Raw genomic sequence first — 27,122 nt, forward strand, 5'->3', positions numbered from 1 at the left:
CATTCTCTAATTCCATACACAAAGATACACTCAAAATGGATTATTAAATACCTAAATGTAAGGCCAGATACTATAAAACTTGTAGAGGAAAACACAGGAAAAACACTCTTTGACATAAATCATAGCGATATCTTTTTGTTTTTGTTTTTGTAATATCTTTTTGAATCCACCTTCTAGAGTAATGAAAATAATAACAAAAATAAACAAAAGGGACCTAGTTAAATTTAAAAGCTTATGCACAGCAAAGGAAGCAATAAACAACCCACAGAAGGGGGGAAGATATTTGCAAACAATGCAACAAACAAGGGATTAATCTCCAAAATATACAAACAGCTCAGGTAGCTCCCCTTCATGGATCACAGCCTTGCCGTGATAAAGGGGCTTGCGTAACTAAATGAAGCTTTGAGCCACGCCATGCAGGGCCACCCAAGATGGATGGGTCATGGTGGAGAGTTCTGACAAAACATGGTTCACTGGAGAAGGGAATGGCAAACCACTCCAGTATACTAGCCATGAGAACACCATGAACTGTGTAAAAAGGCAAAAAGGTATGACACCAAAAGATGGTCAGAAGGTGTCCAATGTACTACTGGGGAAGAGGGGAGGACAACCACTAATAACTTCAGAAAGAATGAAGCAGCTGGGCCAAAGCAGAAGTGACGCTCAGTTGTGGATGTGTCTGGTGCTGAAAGTAAAATTCGATGCTGTAAAGAACAGTATTGCATAAGAACCTGGAATGTTAGGTCTATGAATCAAGGTAAACTGGACATGGTCAAGCAGGAGATGGCAAGAGTAAACACTGAGATCTTAGGAATCAGCGAACTAATACGGACAAGAATGGGTGAATTTAATACAGATGACCGTTATATCTACTACTTGGGCAAGAATCCCTCAGAAGAAATGGAGTAGCCCTCATAATCAACCCAAGAGTCTGAAATTCAGTACTTGGGTTCAACCTTGAAAATGACAGAATGATCTCAGTTCGTATCCAAGGCAAACCATTCAACATCACAGTAATCCAAGTCTATGCCCCAATCACTAATGGTGAAGCAGCTGAAGTTGAACATGTCTATGAAGATCTACAAGACCTTCTAGAACTAAGACCAAAAAAAGAGGCTGGAATGCAAAAGTAGAGAGTCAAAAAACACCTGGAGTAACAGGCAAGTTTGGCCTTGGGAGTACAAAATGAAGCAGGGCAAAGGCTAACAGTATTCCGCCAAGAGAACGCACTGATCATAGCAAACACACTTTTTCAACAACACAAAAGATGACTTTACACATGAACATCACCAGATGGTCAATACCAAAATCAGACTGATTACAGTCAGTAAAAACAAGACCTGGAGTTGACTATGACTCTTATCATAAGCTTCTCATAGCAAAACCACTAGGGAAACCCACTAGGCCAGTCAGGTACAACTTAAATCAAATCCCCTATGAATATGCAGTGGAGATAGGGAATAGATTCACGGGATTAGATTTAGTAAACAGAATGCCTGAAGAACTATGGGCATAGGTCCATGATACTGTAGAGGAGGCAGCAAACGAAACCATCCCAAAGAAAAAGAAATGCAAGAAGGCAAAGTGGTTCTCTGAGGAGGCCTTACAAATAGAGGAAAGAAGAGAAGTGAAAAGCAAGGGAGAAAGGGAAAGGTGTACCCAACTAAATGCAGAGTTACAGAGAACAGCAAGGAGAGACAAGAAGGCCTTCTTCAATGCAAAGAAATAGAAGAAAACAACAGAAAGGGTAAGACTAGAGATCTCTTCAAGAAAACCGGAAATATCAAAGGAACATTAGATCCAAAGACAGGCACAGTAAGGGACTGAAATGGTAAAGATCTAACAGAAGCAGAAGTGATCAAGAGATGGAAAGAATACACAGAAGTACCGTACAAAAAAAAGATCGTAATGACCCGAATAACCACCATGGTGTAGTCTCTCACTCGGAACCAGACATTCTGCAGTGTGAAGTCAAGTGGGCCTTAGGAAGCACTGCTGCCAATAAAGCTAGTGGAGGTGACAGCGTTCCAGAAGAGCTATTTAAAATCCTAAAAGATGATGCCATTAAAGTGCTGCACTCAATATGCCAGCAAATTTGGAAAACCCAGAAGTGGCCACAGGACTGCAAAAGGTCAATCCTCATCCCAATTCCCAAGAAGGGCAGTACTAAATAATGTTCAAACCACTGGACAACTGCACTCATCTACCATGCTAGTAAGGTAATGCTCAAAATCCTCCAAGCTGGGCCTCAGCATTAATGAACTGAGAACTTCCAGATGTTTCAAGCTGCGTTTAGAAAAGGCAGAGGAACCAGAGATCAAATTGCCAACATTCGCTGGATCATAGAGAAAGCAAGGGAAATACAGAAAAACATCTACCTCTGTTTCATTGACTATGCTAAAGCCTTTGACTGTGTGGATCAAAACAAACTGGAAAACTCTTAAAGAGATGGGAATACCAGACCATCTTACCTGTGTCCTGAGAAACCTGTATGCGGGTCGACAAGTAACAGTTAGAACCCTGTATGGAACAACTGACTGGTTCAGGATTGAGAAAGGAGTACAAGGCTGTTTATTATCACCCTGTTTATTTAACTTATACACAGAGCACATCATGTGAAATGCTGGGCTGGATGAGTTACAAGCTAGAATCAAGATTGCTAGGAGAAATATCAACAACTTCAGATATATGGATGATACCACTCTAATTGCAGAAAGCGATGAGGAACTATAAAGAGCCTCTTGATGCAGGTGAAAGAGAAGAGTGAAAAAGCTGGCTTAAAACCCAGTATGGCATCCAGTCCCATTACTTCATGGCAAATAGAAGGGGAAAAGGTGGAAGCAGTGACAGATTTCCTCTGCTTGGGCTCTGAAATCACTGCAGATCTAAGATCACTTCAGACAGCAGCCCTGAAGTTAGAAGACGATCCCTTCTTGTCAGGAAAGTTATGAGAAACACGGACACTGTGTTAAAAAGCAAGAACATCACTTTGCCAACAAAGGTCCATATAGTCAAAGCTATGGTTGTTCCAGTGGTCACGTATGGATGTGACAGCTAGACAAGAAAGACAGCAAAGCACCAAAGAAATGATTATTTCCAACTGTGGTGCTGGAAAAGATTCTTGAGCATTCCTTGGAATCAATGAGATCAAACAAGTCAATCTTAAAGGAAATCAACCCTGAATACTCTTTGCAAGGGCTGATGCTGAAGCTGAAGCTCCAATATTTTGGCCACCTGATGCAAAAAGTTGACTCACTGGAAAAGACCCTGATGCTGGGAAAGATTGAGGGCAGGAGGAGGAGGGCGATAGAGGATGAGATGGTTGGATGGCATCACTGATTCAATGGACATGAACTTCAGCAAACTCCGGGAAATGGTGAGGCACAGGGAAGCCTGGCGTGCTGTAGTTTATGGGGTTGCAAAGAGTCGGACACGTAACTTGGTGACTGAACAATAGATAGCTCAATATCAAAAAACCGAACAATCCAATGAAAAAATAAGCAGATCTACACAGACATTTCTCCAAAGAAACCATACAGACAGCTTAAAAAGCACATTAAAAAATGCTCGACATCAGTAACTATTCAATTCAGTTCAGTCACTCAGTCATGTCTAACTCTTTGTGACCCCATGGACTGCAGCACACCAGGCTTCCCTGTCCATCACCAACTCCTGGAGCTTGCTCAAACTTATGTCCATCGAGTTGGTGACGCTATCCAACCATCTCATCCTCTGTCATCCACTTCTCCTCCTGCCTTCAGCCTTTCTCAGCATCAGGAGAATCAGGAATTATTGTCTAATAATAACTAATTATTAACAAAATGCAAGTTAAAACTTCAATGAGATCTCAAACGGGTCAGAATGGCCATCATCAAAAAAACCTACAAATAATAAATGCTGGAGAGGGCGTGAAGAGGAGGGACCCGCCTGCACTGTTTGTGGGGATGTAAACAGTGCAGCCACCGTGGTGAGCAGTATGGAGATTCCTTAAAAAACTAAAAACAGACATACCATATGACTCAGCAATCCCACTCCTGGGCACATACATATCTGGAGAAAAGCATAATTCAAAAAGATACACGCAGCCCGATGTTCATAGTGGCACTATATACAACAGCCAGGACACGGGAGCAACCTAGATGTCCATCAACAGATGAATGGATAAAGGCGATGTGGCACATGTATACAATGGAATATTGCTCAATCATAAAGAAAGAATAAATAATGCCATTTACAGCAACATGGATGGATCTAGAGATTGTCATATTGAGTGAAGTCAGTCAGAGAAAGACAAATATGATATCACTTATATGTGAATCTTAAGCAAAAAAAGGGTAGAAATGAACTTATTTACAAAACAAAAGTAGAGTCATGGATGTAGAAAACAAACTTATGGTTACCAGAGGGAAAGGGTAGGGGGACAAATTGGGAAATTGAGGTTGACATGTACATGCTACTACATATAAAATAGGTAACAAGGACCTGGGACCTACTGTATGATACAGGGAACCCTACTCAGTATTCTGTAATAGCCCAAATAGGAAAAGAATCTGAGAAAGAATCGATAAATGTATATACACATATAAGTGAATCACTCTGCTGTACACAGACTAACACAACACTGTAAACCAACCACATGCTAAAATGAAAAAGACTCAGACGCTTTGCCCACCACTGCCCCCTCCAGCTTCTTCCAGGAGCTTGGCCATGATGGTGGAGCAGGAAGACCCCAATCTCACGTCCTCTCACAGGCACACCAAAATGACAAATACTTACAGAGCAACTATTGATAACACAGACCAGAACCTACCAGGGAAGACCTTCTACAACTAAAGATGTAAAGAAGGAACAACGGTGACACAAGCCGAAGGGCTGAGTCACAGCACAGCCGAGCCCCACACCCCTGGGGGTGGGGGGTGAGCAGCCCACAAACGGGGGGACAACTACATTGCAGAAGTTCCCCCACTCAAGGAACAAGAGGTCTGAGCCCATTCTGCGCTCCCCAGCCTGGGGATCCTGCGCCAGGAAGACGCACCCCTGGAATGTTTGGCTTAAAAGGCCAATAGGGCTTACATAAGGGCATCCCTGAGGACCCGGGGCAGGAGCAGTAATCTGAGAGAAGCCCAGGTCAGCTCCCCTGCTGATCCCGGTGAGTCTACCAGGATGCTGGAGACTGAGCTCCTGGGGGCCACAGTCACGGGCATGGCCATTCCTTGGAGCTCCTCCCACCACGTGGATGATGGTGCTACACACGCCACCGTGGGTCCGCTCCAGTGTGTCACCGGCCCTGCCCTGGCCACCGCCTGAGGCCCCAGTACCGGGACTCCTCAACTAAACGGCTAACTGAGCAGAAACGCAGCCCCACCTGCCAGCAGACAGGCTGCCCTAAGACCCCTGGGTCCTCAGCCCCCCTAGACTCACCAGTGAGCCGGCAACCAAGCCCAGAACCCCTGGACCTGGCCGTGCCCTCAGGACCAGTGCCAGTAACCAGTGGGCTGACACCAGCTCTAGGGTCCTAGGGCCTGGCAGCCAGCGAGCCCAGGACCCAGCCCTCCGAACCCTGGGCCCCCACCAGCCCCAGGACCACAGAAGCCCCAAGGTCTGCCATGGCAGGACACAGCCCAGCCAACACCAGCCCTGAGATGCCTGGGCCCCTCGGCCAACTGCCCCACCCTCCCACCAGCAGGCTGGCACCAGCCCAGGTCCCTAAGGCCTGGCACCATTGATCTGGGACCCGGCTCCACCCATCACTAAGCCAGCACTTGCCCCAGGCCCCACCCCAGGTTCCAGTCCCCCCTCCACCCCCAGGCCACCATGAGCTCTACACATCTTGGACCCCTCAGCAAGTCCCCCAGGATCCAGCATCACTCATCAGCAGGCCGGCACTGGCCCTGGGACACCCTGCAACCTGCAGCAGCTGTGTCAAGAACCCAGCCCCGTCCCCCAGCAGCTGACACAAGATCCAGAAACACTGGCCCCAGAGCAGCCCACCCTGGAATTGCTCCCCGCCAACCCCACCATGGGCCAGCACTGTCCCTGGGACGCCCAGGCCCTGTAGCCATACTCCTTATGACCAGCCCACAGTGGCCAGCAGCCTCCACACAAGACAAGGCCTAGTACCAGAGCCAACCGTACCAGGGCCCCAAAACGCCTCCCAGACTGCCCACGGCGGTCAGCCCACCACAACAGAAAGACACAGGCAGCCCACAGAGGGTTCACTCCAATATACGGCTCTGGTGACCAGAGGGGACCTGTGTGCTACAAGAGGCCACTTCTCCAAGGACAGGACACACACCAACCTACCAGATACATGGAAATAAAAACAGCTAACTAGGCAAAATGAGGCAACAGAGGAACACATTCCAAAGCAAGGAACAAGATAAGAACCCAGAAGCATTAGGTGAAATGGAGGCAGGCAGTCTACTTAATAAAGATTTCAAGGTGGGACTTCCCCGGTGGTCCAGTGGTTAAGAATCCACCTGCCAATGCAGGGGACATGAATTCAATCCCTGGTCAGGGAACCAAGATCCCACATGCCACGCAGTGCGACCAAAAAAACAACGAAGAAGAAATTTTAAAATACCCGGATACAAATGAAAACAAAGGGCCAATGATTCAAAATTGATGGGATGCAGCAAAAACAGTTCTAAAAAAATAAGACAGGACACCATAAAACTCTAAGAAGAGAACACAGGCAAAACATTATCTGACATAAATCTTGCCAATGTGTTCTTAGGTTGGTCCGCCAAGGCAACAGAAATAAAAGCAAAAATAAATAAATGGAACCTAATCAAACTTACAAGGCTTTACTTTTAAAATCCTTTTTCATTTTAAAAAGCTTTTAAATGAAAAGACTACCTACAAAAGGACTGGGAGAAAATATTTGCAAATAATGCAACCAATAAGGGTTTAATTTCCAAAACACACAAACAGCTCATACAACTCAATAACAGAAAACCAAAATACCCAATTAAAAAAGTGGGCAGAACACCTTAAAAAGGCATTTTCCCAAAAATGATATACAGGTGGCCGAAAGGTACATAAGAGATGCTCAACACTGCTGATTACTAGAGAAATGAAATCAAATCCACTCAGACCAGTCAGAAGGGACATCATTAAAAAGCCTATGAATAACAAATTCTGGAGAGGATGTAGAAAAGATGGAACCCTCCTACACTGTTGGTGGGAATGTAAACTGGTGCAGCACTGTGGAGAACAGTATGGAGGTTCCTTAGAACACTGAAAATAGAGCTATCATATGACCCAGCAAGCCCACTCCTGGGCATATATCTGGAAAAGACGAAAACTCCGATTCTAAAAGACACGTGCACCCCAGTGTTCACTGCAGCACTGTTTACAAGAGCCAGGACATGGAAGCAACATAGATGTCCATCAACAGAGGAAGGATAAAGAAGATGTGGTACATGTATACAATGGAATACTACTCAGCCATGAAAAACAATGAAATAATGTCGTCTGCAGCAACATGAATGGACCAAGAGGCAATCATACTAAGTCAAGTCAGACAGAAAAACAAATACCATATGATACCACTAAAATGTGGAATCCAAAATGTCACAGAAATGAATTTATTTACAGAACAGAAACAGACTCCCAGACACAGAAAATAAACCTGCGGTTACCAAAAGAGAAGGGGGAAGGATAGGTTAGGAGTTTGGCATTAGTAGATACACACTACAGTATATAAAATGCATAAAAAACACAGCCCTACACCATAGCACAGGAACTATATTCAATATCCATAATAAAACATAATGAAAAGAATATGAAAACATATATATACACACACACACATGCGTATATACATGTATATCTGAATCACTTTGCTATACACCAGAAGCCAATACAACATTGTAATCAAAACTACACTTCAATTAAAAACAAAAAAAGGAGCTTCCCTGGTAGTCCAACTGGTTAAGAATCTGCCTTGCAATGCAAGGCACACTGGTTCAATTCCTGGTCCAAGAAGATCCCACATGCCTTGGGGCAACTGAGCTCGTGTGCCACAATTAATGAGCCCAGGCTCTGGAGCCCAAGAGCTGCAACTCTTGAAGCCCACGTGCCTACGATCCACAACAAGAGAAGCCACTGCAATGAGAAGCCCTCACACCACAACCAGAGAGCAGCCCCTGCTTGCTGGAGCGGGCAGCTGGAGAAAGCCCTCAGGCAGCAACGAAAAGCCAGCACAGCCAAAAATACATACATAAATATTAACTTAAAAAAAAACCTAAGGGCATTTGAACAAAAAGTATGAAGGCTATTTCAATAAATATTTTTTAAAAATTAAAAAAAAATAAACAGTTCTAGGAGGTAAGTTTATAGTGACACATACTCAAGAAACAAGAAAAATCTCAAACAACCTAACCTTGCACCTAAATGAACTAGAAAAAGTAAGAACAAAACCCAAAGTTAGTAGAAGGAAAGATAAAATCAGAGCAGAAATAAATGACATTGAGACAAAAAAAATAAGAAAATAAAAAGATCAATAAAATTAAGAGTTGGTTCTTTGAAAAGATAAAGTTGATAAGTCTTTATCCAGAGTCATCAAAAGAGATTTTGGTTAAAACCAAAAATGAAAAAGGAAAAGTTACAATTGATACCACAGAGATACAAAGGATCATAAAAGACTATTATAAACAACTCTGTATCAATAAAATAGCAAAACTAGAAGAAAAGGACAAATTCCCAGAAATGTACAATCTCCCAAGACTTAACAAGGAAGAAACAGAAAATATGAACAGACCAGTTAACCAGTAATCAAATTGAATCAATAACTTTAAAAAACACCCAACAAACAAAAGTGCAGAACCAGATGGCTTCATGGGTGAATTCCAGCAAACATTTAGAGAAGAGTTGATCATTCTGAAGACTATTAAAAAAAAAAACAACAGAGGGAAGAATGCATCTGAATTCATTCTACAAGGCCAGAATCACCTTGATACCAACACTAGACAAGGATATCATACAAAAAAGAAAATTACAAGTCAACATCACTTGATGAACACATGCAAAAATCCTCAACAAAATATTACCCCACTGATTCCAATAATACACTAAAAGGACCATACACCGTGATCAAGTAGGATTATCCCAGAGATGCAAGGATTTTTTCAATATCAATAAATCAATCAGTGTGATACACCACACTGACCAACTTAAGAATAAAAATCATATGATCATTTCAATAGATGCAGGAAAAAGCTTGGATAAAATTCAAAATCTATTTATGGTTTAAAAAAAAAAAAAAAAAAAACCTCTCCAGTCCTGGGTATAGAGGAAGCATACCTCCACATATACTGAGAAAAACGGAGCTGGAAGAATCATACTCCCTGACTTCAGACTATACTACAAAGCTACAGTAGTCAAAACAGTGTGGTGCTGGCACAGAAAAAGACATATTAGCTCAGACAGGATAGAAAGCCCAGAAATAAACCCACATACTTATGATCAATTAATCTACAACAAAGGAAGCAAGAATAAACAATGATAAAATGATAGTCTCTTCAGTAAGTGCTGGGAAAACTGGACAGCTGCATATAAAAGAATGAAATCAGAACATTTTCTAACCTCATACACAAAAATAAGCTCAAAATGGATTAAAGACCTAAATGTAAGGCTGGATACTATAAAATTCTTAAGAGAAAAACATAGGCAGAACACTCTTTGACATAAACTGCAGCAAGATCTTTTTGAATCCACCTCCTAGAGTAGCGGACATTAAAACAAAAACAAACAAATGGGACCAAATAAAACTTAAAAAGTTTTTGCACAACAAAGGAAACCATAAACAAAATGAAAAGACAACCCATTGAATGGGAGAAAATATTTGCAAATGATGCGACCAACCAGTGATTCTACCTTCAAAATACACAAACAGTTCAGGCAGCTCAATATCAAAAAATAAAAAAAAAAACAAAACACAACCCAATCAAAAAATGAACAGAAGAACTAAATGGACATTTCTCCAAAGAAGACATACAGATGGGCAAAAAGCACATTAAAAAATGCTCTCAACATCACTACTTTTTAGAGAAATGCAAATCAAAACTACAATGAGGTAACACCTCCTAAGAACAGCCATCAATAAAAAAGTCAACCAACAATAAATGCTAGAGAAGATGTTGGAGGGAATGCAAATTGGTGCACCCATTATGGAAAACAGTATGCAGGAAACAGAGCTAACATCTAATCCTGCAATCCCACTCCTGGGCATATATCCTGTCAAAAAACATAATCTGAAATAATACACACACCCCAATGTTCATTGCAGCACTATTTACAATAGCTAAAACATGAAAGCAACCTAAACGTCCATCAACAGATGAACAGGTAAAGATGTGGTACATATATACAATGGAATATTACTCAACCATAAAAGAGAATGAAATAAAGCTATTTGCAGCAACATGGATGAACCTAGAGATTATCATAGTGAAGTAAGACAGAGAGAGACAAATATATGACACCCCATATATGGGGAAATCTATAAAAATGTAAAATGATCTTATTTACAAAACAGAAACAAAGTCACAGATGTAGAAAACAACCTTATGGTTACCAGGGGGAAAGTGGGTATGTGTGTGTACACACACACACAACATATAACTGAATCATTTTACGGTACACCTGGAGCACTACATTGTAAATTAACTATACTTCAATTAAAAAATAAAAAAAAAATAGAACTCTCACCTCTAAAACAGAGAGTTGATTTTCTAAAAAATGTGGAAAAGTAAAATTTAAGACAGAAAGAAAGAAAACAAGAACGCCCACTCTCACTACTTTTATTCAACATACTATTGGAAGTCCTAGCCACAGCAATCAGAAGAAAAAGAAATAAAAGGGATCCAAATTGGAAAGGAAGTAAAACTGTCACTGTTTGCAGATGACATGATACTACACATAGAAAATCCTAAAGATGCCACCAGAAAACTGCTACAGCTCATAAATGAATTCAGTAAATTTGTAGACAATAAAATTAATATAGAGAAATCCATTGCATTTCTATACATTCACAACAAAAGGTCAGGCAGAACACTGACATACATCATAGTGATATTTTTTCAATTCTTTTCTTAAGACAAAGGAAATGAAAGCAAAAATAAATAAATTTACAAGCTTTTGCACAGCAAAGAAAACTAATAACAAAGTGAAAAGTCAATCTACTGAATGGGAGAAGATACTTGCAACTGTTAAAACCAATAAAGAATTACTATCAAAAACATACAAACAACTCATACAACTCAATATTAAAAAAAAAAAAACAATTAAAAAAGGGCAGAAGACTTGAATACCCATTTTTACAAAGAAGATATATAGATGACCAACAAGCACATGAAAAGATGCTCAACACTGCTAATCAGGGAAATGCAAATCAAAACCACAAAGAGCTATCACCTCATACCTGTCAGAATGGCTATCATCAAAAAGATCACAAAAATCAAATGGTGGTGAGGATGTGGAGAAAAAGGAACCCTTGTGCACTGTGGGTGGGAGTGTAAATTGGTGCATCCTCTATGGAAAATTGTGCACGTTCCTCAGAAAACCAACAATAGGGCTTCACTGTTAGCTCAGTGGTAAACAATGGTGGTAAACTGGTGTCAAACAAGAGACACCAGTTTGATCCCTGGTCCAGGAAGGTCCCACATGCCTCGCAACCACTGAGCTCATGCACCACAGCAACTGAGCCTATGTTCTAGAGCCTGGGGGGCCGCAATCACTGAAGCCCACATGCCCTGGAGCCTGTACTCTGCAACAAGAGAAGTCACCACAATGAGAAACCTGTGTTTCAGTGCAAACTGAAACTGGAGAGTAGCCCCTGTTCGCTACAACTACAGAAAAAAGCCTGCACAGCAACGGAGGCCCAGCACAACCAAAAGTAAATAAATAATTTTTTAAAAACTAGAACTGTTATACCACATGATCCAGCAATTCCACTCCTGGATATAAATCTAGAAAAGATGAAAAACGATACATTTACCCAAAAATTCATAAAACATTGTTTACAACAGCCAAGACATGGAAGCAACCCAGGTGTCCATCAACAAGCAAATGGATAAAGACATGGTAAATATATATAAGGGAATATTAGCCACAGAAAAAGATGAAATTTTGCCACTTGCAGAACTGTGGACAGATCTGGAGGGTAATATTCAGAAAAAGACAAACACTGTTACCCTTTTGTATGTGACATCTTAAAAAACAAAAGAAGCAATAAAACAAAACAGATACAGAGAGCAAACTAGTGGCTGGTTGCCAATGGGGAGAGGAAATCACGGAAGGACAAGGTAGGGATTTGAAACTGTCATAGTTATTCCCCAACTCTCTTCCATGGAAGCTGGACCAGTCACACCGACACTGGGTTGGGAGACCCTTTCCCCTCACACACCTGCAGCCCCGCCTGATGAATGCCCCACGAGGAAAGGTCTCTCGGTACAACACTACACCTGAAGGCAAGGTCTGTCCAGGACAGTCCACGGCCTCTGTCATCCTTTCATCACATCTTTTTCTTCGTTTGTAAGCACTCTTTATAAAACAAGCTCTTTGTCACATGGATTTTTTTACCATACTTTCTTCCAGTTTGCCGCTGTATTTTTTTTCAATTTTGCCAAGAAGAAATGGCAGATAATTATGCAATTAAATGTATCGATCTCCTCTTTTGTGACTTTGGGGGTCTCTTACATATGTCCTTTGTTGCTCAGTCGTGTCCAACTCTTTGCCACTCCATGGACTGCAGCCCAACAGGCTCCTCTGTTCATGGGATTCTCCAGCCAAGAATCTGGACAGGGTTGCCATTCCCTCCTTCAGGGGATCTTGTAGACCCAAGGATGGAAGCCAGGTCTCTGGTACTGGCTGGCAGATTCACCATCACCTAGCAACCAGGGAAGCCCATTGGGGGACTGGAAACTACTAAACAGGCCTTCTCCACTGAAGAGTATGAATATAACTGACCGCTCTTTATGTGTTTTTGTGGTTTATTCTTCACACTTAAGTCTTTGAGTCATCTGTAACTCATTTTCATACAGGGGTGAGATCCAATTGCATCTTTTACAAGCTGGTTACACAGTCCCAACACCATTTATCAAATGACCTGTCTCTCCCTTAAAGACACTGAAAGCTACCTTATAGTCCAAGTTTCTATTTCAAAGCCTACCTTACTCCCATAAAGTGGTCCTTTACTTTCTGTGCCTTTCTGGTCTGGCGAGTAGTGGCTTCATCCAGTTCCCTTTGTTCTAGCCTTAAACACCACTCTGAGTCTGAGCTGACTCCACACAGGTAAGGCCACTATTCTGCTCAAGACCTGCCAGGCAAGAACACCTAAGAAGCCACCCCGCCATCCACAGCTTAGAATAGGTTCCTGGCTGCCACGTGCACGACTTTTTCTAATCTTCACAGAAACTCAGGAGGTTGGGAGGCAATCTGAGGGCGGGGCGGAGAGGGGTCCCCCAGCGGCCAGCCACCCGCAGCCCTGGCCCCGCCCAGAAGCCAACCTCCTGCAGAAGGTAGGGCCGGCTGCCACGTCCTCATAAGATGCACTCTCACCAGCCTCGAGACCCGTGAAAACCACACAGGTGTAACTCCTGCTCCTTGGCAGCACCCGGGACACTGGCTGCTGTTCTCAACAATCATCTCTCCCCTCCAAGGCCTACCTCTCTGCGCCGGGGATTCCCCTGGGGAGACAGGGGCTAGGTCTCCACACACACACCCTCATGCTCCCAACCCCCAGTCTCAGGGATGAGAACCAGCAGGCCCAGCTCTGAAAACTCATCTCCTCGCAAACAAGCTGTTCCTCGTGCTGCTGCTAGAAGACACTGCAAGACAGATGCGTGGCAAACACGCCCCTCATGGTCCCATGGTCACCGGGCCTCAGCTGGCCTGAGAAGCAGCTACCCGCCTGCAGAGAGGAGTGTGTTGTCCACGATGACACTTGGCACACAAAGGGTGTACAGGAGGCTACATGAAGAGGGGCCGGACAAGAACCCACCCTCTGGGGCCCTGGGCGTGGTGGGAGGAGGAGGGAAGGCAGAGACCAATGCCAGGATGAGTCCCAAGAGCATCAGAATGAGCACAAGGGGGGAGCAAGGGGAGGCGGGAAGGTGGGGCTGAGACCAGGGAAGCAGCCTGGGGTTCTTTACGGGTTCCCTGCACACAAACCCCAGCGTGGATGTCTGTCCTGAGCCCCTACCTCCCGCAATAGCCATCCTCCACTCAACCCGGTCAGTTTCACTTCCTGAAGCAAGGCTGTTCGAACTGGTCCTGCCCTCACCTCCTCTACGCCCCAGTTCGAGTATCCGTGTTCTCTTCCAGTTTACCCTGCTCAAGGACAGCTTCCTTGATTGAAAAACACCCTCAAGGATAAATATCAATTTTGCAACCCTGCTAAAGTCAAACCCAGGCCTGTGCTCCCACCACACACATGCACACCCGCACAAGCACACATATATACAGGCCTGGGTCCCTCACTCTCCTCCTTTTCTCCGGGTCACCCCTTCCCTTTCTCGAGGCTTCGGAGTGAAGGCTCCCGCCTTGTGCAGTCTATGAGTGCCTTGGCACGGGGATGGTGGGGAAAGAAGGGGACAGTCACACGTGTGCTGACACTCCAGCCACACTGGCCCTGTATGCACGTTGCTCCTTTCCTCCGAGATGACCGACCTCTTGAGAAACCATGGAAAGATCCCCAACCTCCAAAGTGCCCGGCGCCGCGCGCATCCTCACCCCGCCAACCACGGCATGCTCAGCTCCTCCTCCCACCTCAGTTACTCTCTGGTGACCCCCACCGCCCCTACCGTCGGCCAGGGCTAGAAGACTCGGAAGATGCGTTACTGAGATCCAATGTCCAGCTGTCCCTGGACGGGCACAGGCACCCGGAAAACATCTGCAAGACCCGCACGGGCCGCCGGTACAAAGCCTGTAACAAAAGCCCACCCGGCTCGGTCCCCCGTGGATTCCACTTAACCACGTACCTGGCAAAGAGCAGGTGCTCAAGAAACCCTGGGGCGTCTGGCAGAACTACGAGTTCCCCGGAGGACGCGGTCCCCTCAGAGGAAGGTGCAGGGCCTCTGCGGGAAGGCCTGCTCCGAGTCCGGGCCCCTGGCGCCCCCCGCCCTCCCGGCGCCCCGCTCACCTGTAGGCCCAGGGTGACACGCTGCGCAGGTTGGTGGGCGGCCGGAAGCGGCGGTCGGCGGGCCTGCCCCCGGCCGGGCAGCTGGCGTTGCGCGCCTGCTCGCGCGGGCCCAGCTGCAGCGTGTGGTGGAAGGCGCCGAGCACGCCGGCCGCCAGTCGCCCGTACAGCTGCTCCAGGAGCTCCTCGGGCCGGTCCGCGCAGCCCCGCGCCCGTGCTGGCCGCCGGCCCGCCTTCGGGGCGCCCCCCGCCCGGCCCGGCGACAGCGCCAGCAGGACACCGGCCACCAACGCCCAGACCTGCGGGACAGGCCGCGCTCAGCGCCGCGCGCAGGAGCGGCCCGCAGCCCCGGTCTCCCGCGCCCCCCGCCCCGGGTCCCCGCCCCGCGCCCTCCGCCTCTGGGGCCCCGTCCCGCGCCCCACCCCTGGGCCCCGCGCCCCCGCCCGGAGGATGGGTGCGGACCACGCCGGGCCCCGCGCGCCCTCCCCGCCCGTGCGCCGTCCTCGGGGACCCCGCGGCCCTGCCCCGCGCCGGCCCACGCGCCCCTCGCCGCCGCCGCCCCGAGCCGGGGTCCGCGCGGAGCGCGGGTGTGCGGTGCGCGTGTGCGTGTGCCGGCCGGGCTGCTGCGCCGCGGGCTGCGAGTGCCTGTGACGGCGCCCGGGCCCCTCGGCGGCCCCCGCGTGTCCGAGGCGCGCGGACCCCACGAGCCGCCCGGGCCCGGGACTGAGTCGAGCGCTCGCGCCGCGCACTCACCGGCGGCCCCAGCATCGCCGCGAAGTGGCTCCGGTGGTCGCGGAGGCGCGGACACGTCCGAGCGGAGCCGCGCGGCGCGGCGCGAGCGGAAGGAGGCGCCTCGGCTGGAAGGGAAGTCAGAGGGTCCGGCCGCGCGGGAAGAGCCCCGGGACGACGGGCACCTGGAGAGGAGCGCGCGGGCCTGGAGGCAGCCTGTCTCACCACGCCTTCCTGAGGGACTGGAGACTCAGTGTTCCGAACCGGGTGGGGAAGCGGCCGTTTGTCCTTCCTCCAAACGCCCAGGAAACGGCCCTTCTCTGCACCCACCCCCGCCCCCCAGCAGCTCAGAAAACCGAGCACCAAACACCCGACCCAGGCTGCCCTTTTGTGGCTGGAAACCGGCACCTTTGGGCGCACCTTTGGGTGTCTGGACGCCTGCTCCTGAAGCCGGGACTCTACGCACGAGCAGTGGTGTGAAATAAGACCGATTCTTTGTAAATAAAGACAATATACTTACCTGGAGGGATTCTACTTCAAGAACAACCAAACGCGCTCGCTCCTTCTATAAATCTACCTTAATGCTTTTAGGTGGCGGCCTGGTGAATACGGTCATTTCACAGCAGTTATACTTCGCCAATAAAAACAAAAGAATGATAAGAGCTGAAAGGTTTCCGAAGGTACAGAAAATACACGATTTATGGTTCCTTGAACGGTTTCTAGCTTTGGTATTTGCCTTGTAAATCATTGGTGAAAACACATTTCAGTTATGCTGTGTAGAAAAACAACACTTTTGTATGCCTTGAATACCCTATAACTGAAGAGGAATCGCCCTATCTACTGCTAAAAAGCCCACAGAAATTGCCAATTTAAGCAATTAACAGCTTGGTGAGTAAACATTCCTTTTGAGGTTACTTTTTTGACTAGTAGATAAATTGTGTTGTTTCCTTTATGGTAAAATGGGAATAAACATAGCAATGCACAAGCATATTGTTTGTGGGTTGTTTTTTTTCCCCCCCAATTGGGTAAAGGTGTGGGAATACTTTGAAAGGTAAGGTGGTACAGACCAGACTTCCCTCTGCATTATTCAACGAAATACCTTCCACTGTCTGATAACTCGGCAACTTCTCTCTCCTCGTTACTTGGAAACGAAAATATTTATTTTCCAACAGTGTTCATTTTATGAAAGGTCATAAACGTTGAACATGCTCGCCCACTTGATAGAACATACAATTAGTCTTTTTGATACTAAACAAAGTTGAGAAATTCTCTTCTAACAGGTGCAAAATCCAGTAGTCAGTACCCTCAGATCAGAACATACTTATGAAGTGAACATACTTATGAAATAAATATGTTAACAATTCAAATCCCACCCTAAGACAAGTGAGAAAAAGGGAAGGAAGTTCTCAAAAGCCCAGCCCCCCATCTAGGCACCCAGAGCCACTGTGGAGGCAGCTGTTTCCACTCACCTTCTGGGTCAGGGCAGACCAGAACTCCTTCCCTCCTGTGAAGATCAGCGCCTCTTCCTCTGCCATGTCCTCTGTCAGCACCCGGATGTCCCACCCCTGCTCGTCACTCCCCACCTTGGACACCTGAGGAGTCATCCAAAACTGGCCTCCAAGTAGCTACCCCGGCTCCACCCACCGTTCCCCATCAGGTCTCAGGTACTGGAGCATGTGGAGGCCCATCCCTCTCCCCTGCCTCGCCCCTTGCACACACACCCCACCCCCCACCTCCAGGTATGATCATTGTGGATACCGGTTCCCAGTGCAGCCTGTGACTCACCTCAGGCACTAGCACTTTCTTCCCTCACCTTCTGCAATTCTCTGACCTCTGACCTTGCCTCTTCACCATTCCTTCCCACCCCAACAAGTCCTGGTGTCCTCCCCCCACCGTTCGACAGTTACCCCAGTCCCTTGATCCTTTTTAGCTACTCTGTTCAGTTCACACAGCTGGCTGACCACACACAGCTGTTTATGCCACATACCTGAGGCCTCCACCCACACCCCTGTGCATCACATTTCCCGACTCACGGTCTCTTTTCCCAAGATGACTTGCTTCCATGTCCGGCCTCGGATCTTTGCTCCCCTTCACCTCCATGCCCCGGGCTCTACACACTTCTTACTCGTGCTGCTTCCAGCCCTCCCATGACCTAACACCCACAAATTTCTGCTGTTCTCCCCCGGGAATTAGAGCAGCAGCCCTGGCCTGGGGTGACCAACGGCCTTCCCCCTGGAACGCCCACCTCCATAAAAGGCAACACCAGCAGCCGCTCAGCTCCTCAGCAGCAAGTGGCCATCAGCCTCCCTTCTGGGCTTCCCTCATCAGGACTTGGGTGTGCCTTTATCTCACTTGTCAGGGCTGCACTGAACTGTCAACATGTTTATTTCATTAAGTATGTGGTGGTGTTTAGTCGCTCAGTTGTGTCCAATTCTTTGCGACCCCTTCCTCTGTCCATGGATTCTCCAGGGAAGAACACTGGAGTGGGTTGCCAGTTCCTTCTCCAGAGGATCTTTCTTTTTTTTTTTTTCCAGAGGATCTTTCTAACCCAGGGATTGAACCCGAGTCTCCTGTACGGGCACGCTCCACTTCCTAAACATGGGCTGAATTGGACCAATCCCAACAGCTCTCACTGCCAGAACAAGGCCAGCCCAGTGACCTCTCACCCAGGCCTCTGCGAGTGGTCCCCTCCCCCATCTCCATGACACCAGTGGGGTCACTTTCTAGAAGATAAATCAGATCACATCACTCACCTTCCTCTCTGCTGTTGCTAGAAAAGACCTACTCCTGCCTCCCTGGTGGACAGCAGCCCCTTGCCCGCTCCCGAGCACACTGCACCCACCACATCGACGACCCGACACCCTAGCTCTCTGCCCCCAACACCCCCAGATCCTCCTGCTTGTGGGTTAGCACCTGCTCCTCCTGCCCAGGCACTGCTGCCCTCGAATCATCACCTGGTACTGATACAAACACCTCTCCCACAGGGGTTCCCAGATCATCTCCTCCACCATCAACACTCTCCTGATGCGCCTTCATTTCATCTTCTAACCGCCCTCATCAGAGCTGTGGTGTTCCCAGTAGTCACGCGTGGATATGAGAGCTGGACCATAAAGAACGCTGAGTGCTGAAGAACAGATGCTTTTGAAGTGTGGTATTGGAGAAGACTCTTGAGAGTCCCCTGGACTGCAAGGAGATCCAACCAGTCAATCCTGAAGGAAATCAGTCCTAAATATTCATTGGAAGGACTGATGCTGAAGCTGAAACTCCAGTATTTTGGCCATCTGATGCGAAGAACTGACTTATTGGAAAAGACCCTGATGCTGACAAAGATTGAGGGCAGGGGGTGGCAGAGGATAAGATGGTTGGATGGCATCACAGACTCAATGGACATGAGTTTGAGTAAGCTTCAGGAGTTGGTGATGGACAGTGAAGCCTGGCATGCTGCAGTCCATGGGGTCACAGAGTCAGACATGACTGAGTGACTGAACAGCAACTGCCCTAGAGCCCACTAAAACTACATTCACTATCTGTCTCCCCAGCCAGAATTTAAGCTCTTTGAGGACTGGGTGTTGCTGTCTTGGTCGTGACCGTGTCCTCAGATTCTCCCACACACGAGACATCTCATGTATTTGCTGAACACCTGCCCCATTGGGTCACGACCTTTTTAGGGAGCAGGGAACGTGCTCTAATTAGGTGTTTCTCTCCTGCACCTAACAGAAGTGTGCACACGGCAGAAACAAGGAGATGAGACAGATGGGCCCTCCTCTCATGAGGTGTTACAGACAAGCCACTTCTCCCGACTGCCCACCAGTGCAAGTCCACAGGACACGGCCAACCAGTCAGGTGCACTGCGGGGGATGCAGGCAGTCCTGGCCTTGACCCCGCACCCAGAGCCCTGATGGGGAAGCCCCCTTGAGGCTGCCATTGCTCGGGTGGTTGGTGCTATGAGGCTGCAGGAGGCGGCGATTACAGAAAAGATTGAGAGGCTCAAGATCTGGTATTTCCTGTCACTACACCTTCCTGCCTTCAAGATACAACTGCTTCACTAGTGCTGGAGCCCCCACCAGGCAAAACTTCCAGACTCAGTCCCCAAACACCAAGCAAGTTTGCTTGAACAACAACTCATCAAGGGTATATCTGAGCACAGTATTTTTCAAGCCACAAACCATTAAGTCAATACAGTGCTTTCACTACTAACACTGTCTAAGAAATTACAGAAAAGAGCAGCACATACCTCAGTAATTAGGATACTTACGTGGGTGTGGGTGCCAGGTAGTGCTGCAAGATTTACTTCTTGTCCATATTTCATTGTTACTGTTGTTTAGTCACTCAGTTGTGTCCGACTCTTTGTGACCCCTTCCTCTGTCCATGGATTCTCCAGGCCAGAATACTGGAGTGGGTTGCTAGTTCCATCTCCAGAGGATCTTTCTGATCCAGGGATTGGACCTGAGTCTCCTGCCTTGCAGGCAGATTCTCTACCACTGAACCACTAGGGAAGAAGATTTACTTCCTACTGTGGATCAACGTGTTCAAAAGGGTAAGTCAGTCGCTGGCCTAAGTGTTATTTTCACATTTTTATTCCATTAAAAACAAAACCTAAACCCATAACTCATAGAACAGAATACACTTATTAAAAGTTTGGACAGTGTGCAAAATTAAAGTTTGGATATTTAATCCAAAGTTCAACATGAGTATAATCTTGTAAGGTGACTTCTTTAATAAATAACACATTAAAATTATACTATTCTGGAAGCAAATCATCTCCTAACTCTTCATCAGCAAAATCATCCTCTTCCATTCTCTTTTTGGCTGCAGTTTTGGGTCTTTCTATTTGAGGGCCAAGCGGATCCACATAGGAGGCGTCTGGGTTTCAGAGCAGATGGTGACATTAGAGGAACAGGAAAAACAGCAAATGTAGAACCGGTTAGACTCACTGTCAACAGTATGCAACCCAAAGTGAGCAGGAATGCCTCCCAAGTCACGAGAAGCTTTGTCTGTGTTGCAGAAACTCCTACTGACCCCCAGGAGGACGCGTCTGCCCCTCCACCATCCCGGCAGACCCACGGGCCAGGGGCACTCACCTGGCTCCTTGTTGCTGCTGCTCTCATAAGGCTCGTCTGTGCCAGGCAGTGCTCGGAGCTGGGCACTCAGTCGCTCGCCTTTGCTGCCGGCGCTACAGTTCTGGCCACTGTCTGGAAACGGAAACAACAGGTGTTGAACATGCCGGGGGAACACCACACTGCATTATGAATCTTACAGTATAGTTATCTGTCAAAAAACAGGCTGGTTGTTTCATCTGACACCCAGTTTCCAAGGGATGTAATTCTTGTCTTCTGAAATTTTTAAGAAATCCCTTGGTGGGAACCTCTACTATCGTCAGAGCATCACTTGAGTAGTCTTTACATGGCTCACATCCCACCGGGTGCTGGAGACACTGGCGAAGGCCTCCCAGTTTGGGGGGAGGGGCTGGGCCACCACCTGTGTGCAGCCTGGGAGCCACCACAGCCTCACAGCCTCAGTGGGCTAGGAGCAGACTCGCACTGCATGGCCATGGGTCTGGGGGAAAAGTGGCAGCAGTGACCTCTCACCCACACAAGGTCCTTCCTGTAAAACGCAGCAGTGGTTTTCCGGGTGTGGCCCTGGGACCACCACAGCTGGGACCCGGTCAGAAACACAAAGTCCCAGGCCCATCACTGGCCAGCTCAGAGAGGCTGGGGTTGGATCTGTTTTAACCAGCCTTCCCAGTGACTCTGATACACGATAAAACCTGAGGACCCCTCGTGAGAAAGGGCACTGAGATTTATAAAACAAATTATTGAGAAATAAGGCTACAATGAGACCCGTCTGATGCACAAAAAAGAACCATTTTCAAAGGCCCTCAAACATTTCAAAAAGAGCAATTTTGTACAAACTAATAATTCTGATTATATGTTCCCTATGGTCCTCTCTCCTAGGCAACACTTTAAAAGTCCAGTTGTAGGCATGGCATTTATTTCAACACACTACACTTAAACCAGCTCAGGTCTGCCCTCAACTGGACTCATGAAGAAACCCCTTTCCCCTTTGTGAACTGTGATTCTCACCCAGACAGAAGCGCCAGAGTTGTCCACGCTGAGACGTGAACGCGCATCACTGGGTCTCCCAGGACAGAAGTGGAAGTGGTAGGACTGGGCACCCTTTAACACGCAGGCTGTGCTGTTTCTCAGTGAGCAAGTGAGGGTAGGGGACACTGCTTAAGGTGGGCCATGTTCACGGGGGCCCCATGGTGCTTCGGGAGGGGCCCAGGAGGCAAAGTGGGGAGGAATCCAAGTGGTGCCACAGCCCGGTAGACTCAGACCCCAAAGCCAGGGAGAGCCTGGCCCCGGGCTTGAGATAACTGGAGGCAGAGGCACTGACAGGCAGGCTCCGGGACAGAGTGGGGGCCTGGGGAGGAGGTGGGGCCATCAATGATGACAGGAAACCAGGAACAAAAAGGCAAGTGTTGGGAGAGAGACGCAAGAGAGCCGGGTGCCGCCCCAGGGCCAGGCCTTGACACCTGGCCCATTGGGAAGCCCAGCTTCAGCTCCCAGAAGCTTGTTTGTGCACCAGGACTGCCTGTTTGTGTTGGGCTGACATAAGCCGGATGAGAGAAGGGAAAATTTGCTAAGAAACAGCAGCAGCAGCAGCAGCGGGGAAGCCCCTAGGAGGCCCCTCTCCGCACAGCCCTGGCCCTTCTCGGCCTAAGGCAGAATCCCAGGGCCTGGGGACACTCTCTGAGGCTGGACACTGCCCTCAGGGCTCTGGCTCAGCTTCAGCAGCTCTCAGGACACCTGGCTAGGGGGGCCGGAGCTTCCAAAGTGGACTTTAAACGTGAGGCCTTCTAGGGGCCTCAGCCACACAGCACAAGCCCATGATGACCCGGGAAGGCAGTTTGGTGGTGGGTTTGGGAGGAACCGATTGCTTACTCTGAACCGAGGATTTCTAGAGGGAAGCATAGGATCCTGAACTTCAGTAAAGAACTGACGCTCCCCTAGGGTTATTCCTTAAAGGGACACCCAATTCAAATGTGCTCATAGCCCGGGAGCTTGCCTCCTAAGAGCAGGGGAGCGGGAGCAGAGGGCTGCTGGGGCCCTTCCTAGGCTCTTCTCATGGACGCACAGGCTGGTCCACAGTTTCCCGGCCACTGAGAACTGTTGGTGCATGCAGGCCCATGTTCCTCATCTACAAGCCCAATTCCAAACCACGCTAAAGCAGGTTTCTGGGGGGAACACAGCTTCATGTCAAGAATAAAACCTGCCTTGACCTGAAGCTATCCTGGGCCATAATTTATCCTCAGTGTGAACATTCCCGTTTCACTGAAGTAATGAGATGTCACCTGATACTGAGGTGATCCCCAGGGGTGTTACATAGCTGGGGTTCCCCTGGAGTAGTGGGGCTGCCCCTTGGGGCATCCAGGCGCCCGGCTGCCTGCAGTGGCTGCACACACCTGGGGAGCAAAGCCCCGCCCTCAAGGAGAGGCTGTCTGGGCCATAGCCCCGCTCCGCCAGGCAGTGCCCAGTGCCCACAGTAGATCAGGGCTCGTGGGTCCTTCCAAGTCGATCCTGACTTCCTTGAGGGCAAGGGCCTTGTCTCATGTCATTGGCACCCAGTGTGTAGCCAACAGTAATGAAGGAATGAAAGGAAGGCCTTCCTAAGCTGCAGGCCAGGCCTGCCTGCGTCATGCCCCCTGGGCCACAAGCAGACAACAGGATTAAGTCAGTCCTGTGTGCATGGCGGGGCTAAGTGTGGACACAACTTGGATCCCAATTTAGCACTTGGTTTTCTAATTAGTTCCCTTAAAACCACCCAACTTCCCCTAAATATAACTTCTACTATCCCCTGAAATAGAGAAAGAAGGTGGATTCTGTTGACGGGGAAAAGGGGGAGGAAAACATAACAAATCTTCTTAATAAGTAACGATGTCACAGAGCAGGAACTCAGGAGCAGCCCAAAGCAGCAGGGTTTGCATGGCTGGTCCAGAGGCATGCTGCCCAGTGCCCAGGCTGGCACCACTTCTGCACTGACATGCAGAGGTCCATCAGCATCCTGTGAAACCCCTCCTTACAACATCCATCTGAACACTGTGACACAGCAAACCTCACTGGTATGGACGCTTGTGATGATCTACCCAACATGACCATTTACTCATCAATCAGCAGAAACAGGGCTGGTTACTTAACAACTAACACCTGCAAACACCTGTTCATAATACAGCAGGCTGATGCTTAGAAAAGTAACTTAAAGTAAGTGAGATAAGTGACTAAAAGTGAAAGTAAGTGAGGTGTGCTGTATATAAAAAAACAAATAGGACGTTTCTGGATTGTTTCAAGGGGCTTGCAGAAGCCAGTGCACTAGGATCTGCCCACCCCGGCCTCTCCAGGGTCATGGACACTCACCACTGCCTGCACTCCCGTCTCTCCGGCCGCGGGGACACCCGCTGCTGTCCCGGCCAGATTTGATGCGCTAGAGCAAGAAGACCACATGTTAACAAGGACACGCTGGACACAAGTCCTGCTTCAGCGAAAGTAAGAATATCCTGCAGGGACCACCATAGCCAAGCGTTGATTTATTGTTAAAACACGGCCCCCAGGCCTGACTGGTCCTGCCTCCCAAGCTGGGTTCACGTGACCTGCCCTGGAGTTGGTCCCACAGGAGGAAGGCCCAGCTGTCCTGGAAATGAGGTGGGAAACCTGGAGACCCCAGTCCCACTACACATACGGATGGCACTCGGGCTTAACAGGGCAGGGTCACCCATGCTTCTGCAAGTAACTTAAAAACCAAGTACTTTCCAGATGTGAAAGCTAAGATCTTAAACACAGCAGCTAAAAAGGTGGAGGGAGAAGGGGACTTGAGAGTGGGTTGTTTCTGCTTTAGCCCCATGTGACAACACTGGACCAGAACTGTTTCAGGGGGAAAAGGACAGCAGAGCTTTGAAATTCACCTTCCACAGTAAACGCACTATTAAATCTCACAAACACCTAAGGTCTGCCCAGCAGTCTACTTTCCTAGATATAAAGCACCCATAAATCATAAGAATTATCTCCAAACTGTGACATTCTTAGGTTTCTTTCTGAATCTTATGGTTATTCTGTGTTTTGTTCAAGTTAGAATCTTTGAATTAATACTGAACCTGCCTTCAGCACTGTCAGTTTCTTGTACGTATAAAGATTTGTTGAGAGAAAACAGTATTCAGTGAATAGAAACAGACAGTGTTGGACAACTATTTACAACTGAATTAAATTTTCTCAACAAAGGTTGATATCTTATTTAGATCTTTAATACTATGAACATAATTCCATAAATAACTCAAAGGACACATTATTTACACCCTCAAACCTGACAACTCTCCAATTTATTTATAAATTTTCAGGTCATGGATGGGGTTATTGATAATGTAGTCTGCTAGGAAGAAGAAAACACTTTTTCTCCATGATCCAAGACTCAAGTCTGTACAATGAAACACTCCTAAAACTCCAGTCTTCTAAATATCAGTAAACATGTTCAAATTATTTTCTATTAAAAAGAAACCTCACTGGGAACCCCATCTCTCCCTTTGCCTCCACAGACAAAAGAAAACCCAAAGATGATGTAACAAAATAAAAATATTTATATCTATACTCTGATTGTAGAAACTTGGTTTTCATCTGTGCTTAGATGTTCAGTCACGTCCAACCCTTGCGATCCCATGGACCATAGCCCACCAAGCTCCTCTGTCCATGGGATTCTCCAGGCAAGAATACTGGAGTGGGCTGCTGTTTGCTCCTCCAGGGGATCTTCCCGACTCAGGGATCCAACCTGCATCTCCTGTGTCTCCTGCATTGGAAGGAGAATTCTTTACCACTAGTGCCACCTGCGGAGAAGGCAATGGCACCCCACTCCAGTACTCTTGCCTGGGAACTCCCATGGACCGAGGAGCCTGGTAGGCTGCAGTCCATGGGGTCACTAGGAGTTGGACACGACTGAGCGACTTCACTTTCACTTTTCACTGTCATGCATTGGAGAAGGAAATGGCAACACACTCCAGTGTTCTTGCCTCGAGAATCCCAGGGACGGGGGAGCCTGGTGGGCTGCCATCTCTGGGGTCGCACAGAGTCGGACACGACTGAAGCGACTTAGCAGCAGCAGCAGTGCCACCTAAGAAGCCCATAGGTGAATAATTACCAGCATAGTTAAAAGACTTAGACCAATGATAAAATAATTAAACTCGTAAAGACAAATGTCCATATAATCTTCCTCCCAGTAGGGAAAGAAGAGGGACACCTGGGGGCAGGAGGGACAGGTCCAGACTGGGGGAACCTTCTGGAAGAAGAGTAATGGAGCACGTACAACAGTAACGGCTTACTGAGGGGCCCAGCCCCACAGCGAACAGGGCGGGTAGAGACGCAGGCCCAGGGACACAGGCACATTTCAGTGACTGAGAAGCCTGTCTCATTTCTTTCTCAGCAGGTGGTCTGTGCTGATGCCAGGAGGAGAGACGCTGCCATCTTCTCAGAGTTTCGACACCTCATCAAGTTCCTGGGAATCTGGACTGATCTGGAGGAGTGAGGTACGGATGCAGGACTGACATGTGAAGGAAACAGCTGTGACAGCACAGCCACAAAAAATGACAGGGGTCTGCCTTCAGGGACACGGTAAGCTCCCCAGGTTGTTCTGCTAAGTAGGGGGAAAATGCAGGGTATAAGCAGTATTTTGTAAAAATCTCACTTTTGTTTAAAAAAAAAAAAAAAGTTCCCATTTTAAAATGTGTATTGAATATATGTTTGTATATATTTATAAAACTGCTTGGGAATATAAATACCAAAATGATAATAATAGTCATCTCAAAGTCATGGTTTAATGATTTTCAGATTTTTCTCTACACATTTTAATTTGAATACTACTTACAAAAGTCATCTATCTATATTTTTAGAATAACACTTGTCTTTCCAATAACATGAAAAAAAAAAAAAGATGCCATTCCCATTTTGGGGGAAAAATGAGAGAAGAATGTAAACAGAGGAGTGTCAGAAGATGGCATCCTCCCTGCAGTGAGCACACAACACTGCTCCCCCACAGGGACCCACCGTGTGGTGCCCTCCGGCCACACTGTCGCCTGCCCCCGAGAGTGGCCACAGGACCCGGGGGTGGCGGTGGGGCTGCAAACTCTCCCAGTGACTGGATGTTGCTGACATCCAAGTCTGTGGCCATTTTCTAGCAATGGGACAGACTGGGACAAACCTGATTTCACTGTGGA

General features: G+C 47.7%; 2 protein-coding genes and 1 long non-coding RNA gene across 5 annotated transcripts in view; 1 reads left to right on the forward strand and 2 right to left on the reverse strand.

Annotated features, from left to right (window-relative positions):
- Window positions 1-17,194, reverse strand: part of IL17D (interleukin 17D) — a 30,838-nt gene extending 13,644 nt beyond the window's left edge. The window contains exons 1-3 of the mRNA XM_055542576.1: window positions 16,392-17,194; window positions 15,896-16,056; window positions 15,146-15,441 (exon numbers count right to left, since the gene is read on the reverse strand). Coding sequence (XP_055398551.1) covers window positions 15,146-15,441; window positions 15,896-15,910 — 311 coding nt within the window. The 5' untranslated portion in view covers window positions 15,911-16,056; window positions 16,392-17,194. The remainder of the gene's footprint in view (window positions 1-15,145; window positions 15,442-15,895; window positions 16,057-16,391) is intronic.
- Window positions 17,195-17,300: 106 nt separating this feature from the next.
- Window positions 17,301-18,939, forward strand: LOC129624541 (uncharacterized). The gene is made up of 3 exons (XR_008701005.1): window positions 17,301-17,535; window positions 18,406-18,581; window positions 18,856-18,939. It is a non-coding gene; the product is annotated as an uncharacterized LOC129624541 (long non-coding RNA).
- Window positions 18,940-20,432: 1,493 nt separating this feature from the next.
- The window catches only part of IFT88 (intraflagellar transport 88), a 60,791-nt gene continuing 54,101 nt past the window's right edge, over window positions 20,433-27,122 (reverse strand). For all 3 annotated transcript variants that reach the window (XM_055542580.1, XM_055542579.1, XM_055542578.1), the window contains 3 exons: window positions 24,286-24,352; window positions 20,953-21,063; window positions 20,433-20,734 (listed from right to left, as the gene is read on the reverse strand). In XM_055542580.1, coding sequence (XP_055398555.1) covers window positions 20,613-20,734; window positions 20,953-21,063; window positions 24,286-24,352 — 300 coding nt within the window. In that variant the 3' untranslated portion in view covers window positions 20,433-20,612. The remainder of the gene's footprint in view (window positions 20,735-20,952; window positions 21,064-24,285; window positions 24,353-27,122) is intronic.

The sequence above is a fragment of the Bubalus kerabau genome, chromosome 12, assembly GCF_029407905.1.
Source record: "Bubalus kerabau isolate K-KA32 ecotype Philippines breed swamp buffalo chromosome 12, PCC_UOA_SB_1v2, whole genome shotgun sequence".
Classification (NCBI taxonomy): Eukaryota; Metazoa; Chordata; class Mammalia; order Artiodactyla; family Bovidae; genus Bubalus; species Bubalus kerabau.